General features: G+C 36.2%; 1 protein-coding gene across 1 annotated transcript in view; it reads left to right on the top strand.

The window, feature by feature from the left end:
• The window catches only part of LOC105306239 (olfactory receptor 51A7-like), a 2,469-nt gene extending 1,652 nt beyond the window's left edge, over positions 1-817 (top strand). The window contains exon 2 of the mRNA XM_011381139.1: positions 127-817. Within this exon, the coding sequence (XP_011379441.1) occupies positions 127-817 (691 nt within the window). The remainder of the gene's footprint in view (positions 1-126) is intronic.
• Positions 818-1,998: the final 1,181 nt, after the last annotated feature.

Here is a 1,998-nt window from a genome sequence, read left to right as displayed (position 1 = left end):
TAATAGCACCATTCTCTTTATTATAAAGACAGAACCCTCACTTCATGAGCCCATGTATTATTTCCTTGCCATGTTGGCCATCTCTGACCTGGGCCTGTCCTTCTCCTCCCTTCCTACTATGCTGAGAATCTTCTTGTTCAATGCCATGGGAATTTCACCCAATGCCTGTTTTGCTCAAGAATTCTTCATCCACGGATTCACTGCCATGGAATCCTCAGTGCTTCTAGTTATGTCTTTGGATCGCTTTCTTGCCATTCACAATCCCCTCAGATATAGTTCTCTCCTCACTAGCAACAGAGTTGTTAAAATGGGATTGATTTTAGCCATCAGGAGCATTTTTTTAGTACTTCCATTTCCTTTCACTCTAAGGAGATTAAAATATTGTAGGAAGAATCTCCTTTCTCACTCATACTGTCTTCATCAGGATACCATGAATCTGGCTTGCTCTGACAACAAGATCAATGTTATCTATGGCTTCTTTGTTGCTGTCTGTACTATGCTGGACTTGGTATTAATTATTCTGTCTTACATGCTGATCTTGAAGACTGTACTCAGCATTGCATCTCTGGCAGAGAGACTCAAGGCCCTCAATACCTGTGTCTCCCACATCTGTGCTGTGCTCATTTTCTATGTACCCATCAACACCCTGGCTGCCATACACCGCTTTGGCAAGCATAAAAGTCCTCTCGTTGTAATCCTTATTGCAGATATATTCTTGTTGTTGCCACCCCTAATGAACCCCATTGTGTATTGTGTAAAGACTCCACAAATCCGGAAGAAGGTGTTGGGGAAGTTTTTTAACAAATGTAGGAGATAAGAACTTGGATAGTGAGGTAATAAATTATCAGCCAGTAAGGATTTATTGGCACCTACTATGTGTTCAGTGCCACAGTGGTCACTATCTTGTGCAAGACTGAAGGAAAGAATGAAAAACTGTGCAGTACAGAATTTATAATAAAGTCAAGAATACAATATTGAATAGAAAGGATAAAATAATCTGGTGATATATGATATAGTTTATGGGGATTTAATTAACATTTTGAGTGGTTGAAACACAACACTATGTAATGGAGCAGTTGGAGTTGAGTCAGCCATCAGCACTTAAAGAAAGGATAAAATTTGGATGAATTGAGACTATTATTCAAATAGCATTTATTAAAGTTATACCATGTATACTCAGCTATGAAGGATGTTAGTCTGACTGGAATAGAGGGTATAATTTGGCATCTGGTGAGAGATAATTTTAAATAGTATGCATGAAGTAAATTTGGGAGTACCTATAAAAGGCTTGCAATTCAGGAGATACTATAGAGACAATTTAACCTCTACAACAAACACCTACCATGATAACTCAAATTTAAGGAATAGCATGTCTGAAAGCATGAGCATGATGGACTGAATTTGAGAGAGATGAAGAAGGGAGATCAACAGAAGACTGTCTCAATAATTCCACTCTCAAGTGATGATTCTGGGAATGGGCAGAGCGGGAGAATTAAATCATTTAGAGTTTTTTTTGTTGTTGTTGTTGTTGTTATAAAACAAACATAATTTATAAGTAATTCACAAATTTCACTAAGCAACTAATGTATGGATGTATGTGACTGAATATTCAAAGACAGACATCCTGAACAGAGTTTGAATTTGAAATAGGAGGCTAGCATGCTGTTATCTGTTATGACTACGAAAGTAACTTGTCCTTATTTGCAAGACGATGATACTTAGGTATAGACATGGAAGTAAATATATATTTTCAACTACATTCTATCATCAAATTGCAAAAATCCTCTGTTAGTAAGATATCTATAATATTCTTTTACATCCATTATTCCTACTGCAACTTAGTTCAGATTTAAAACTTTATCTTGATTACCTTATCATCCTGTACATTGAGATTAATTATTTTAAATATCTTTTTAAAAGGTAAATGGAACCACACTTACAATACTTCAATAGGTGTCCAATAAGTTACAAGATAATGGCAAGGCTATATGTGTGTGT

Source organism: Pteropus vampyrus, unplaced genomic scaffold (assembly GCF_000151845.1).
Source record: "Pteropus vampyrus isolate Shadow unplaced genomic scaffold, Pvam_2.0 Scaffold431, whole genome shotgun sequence".
Classification (NCBI taxonomy): domain Eukaryota; kingdom Metazoa; phylum Chordata; class Mammalia; order Chiroptera; family Pteropodidae; genus Pteropus; species Pteropus vampyrus.
Note: the sequence above shows the minus strand (reverse complement) of the source record. Positions and strands in the feature narration are given on the sequence as shown.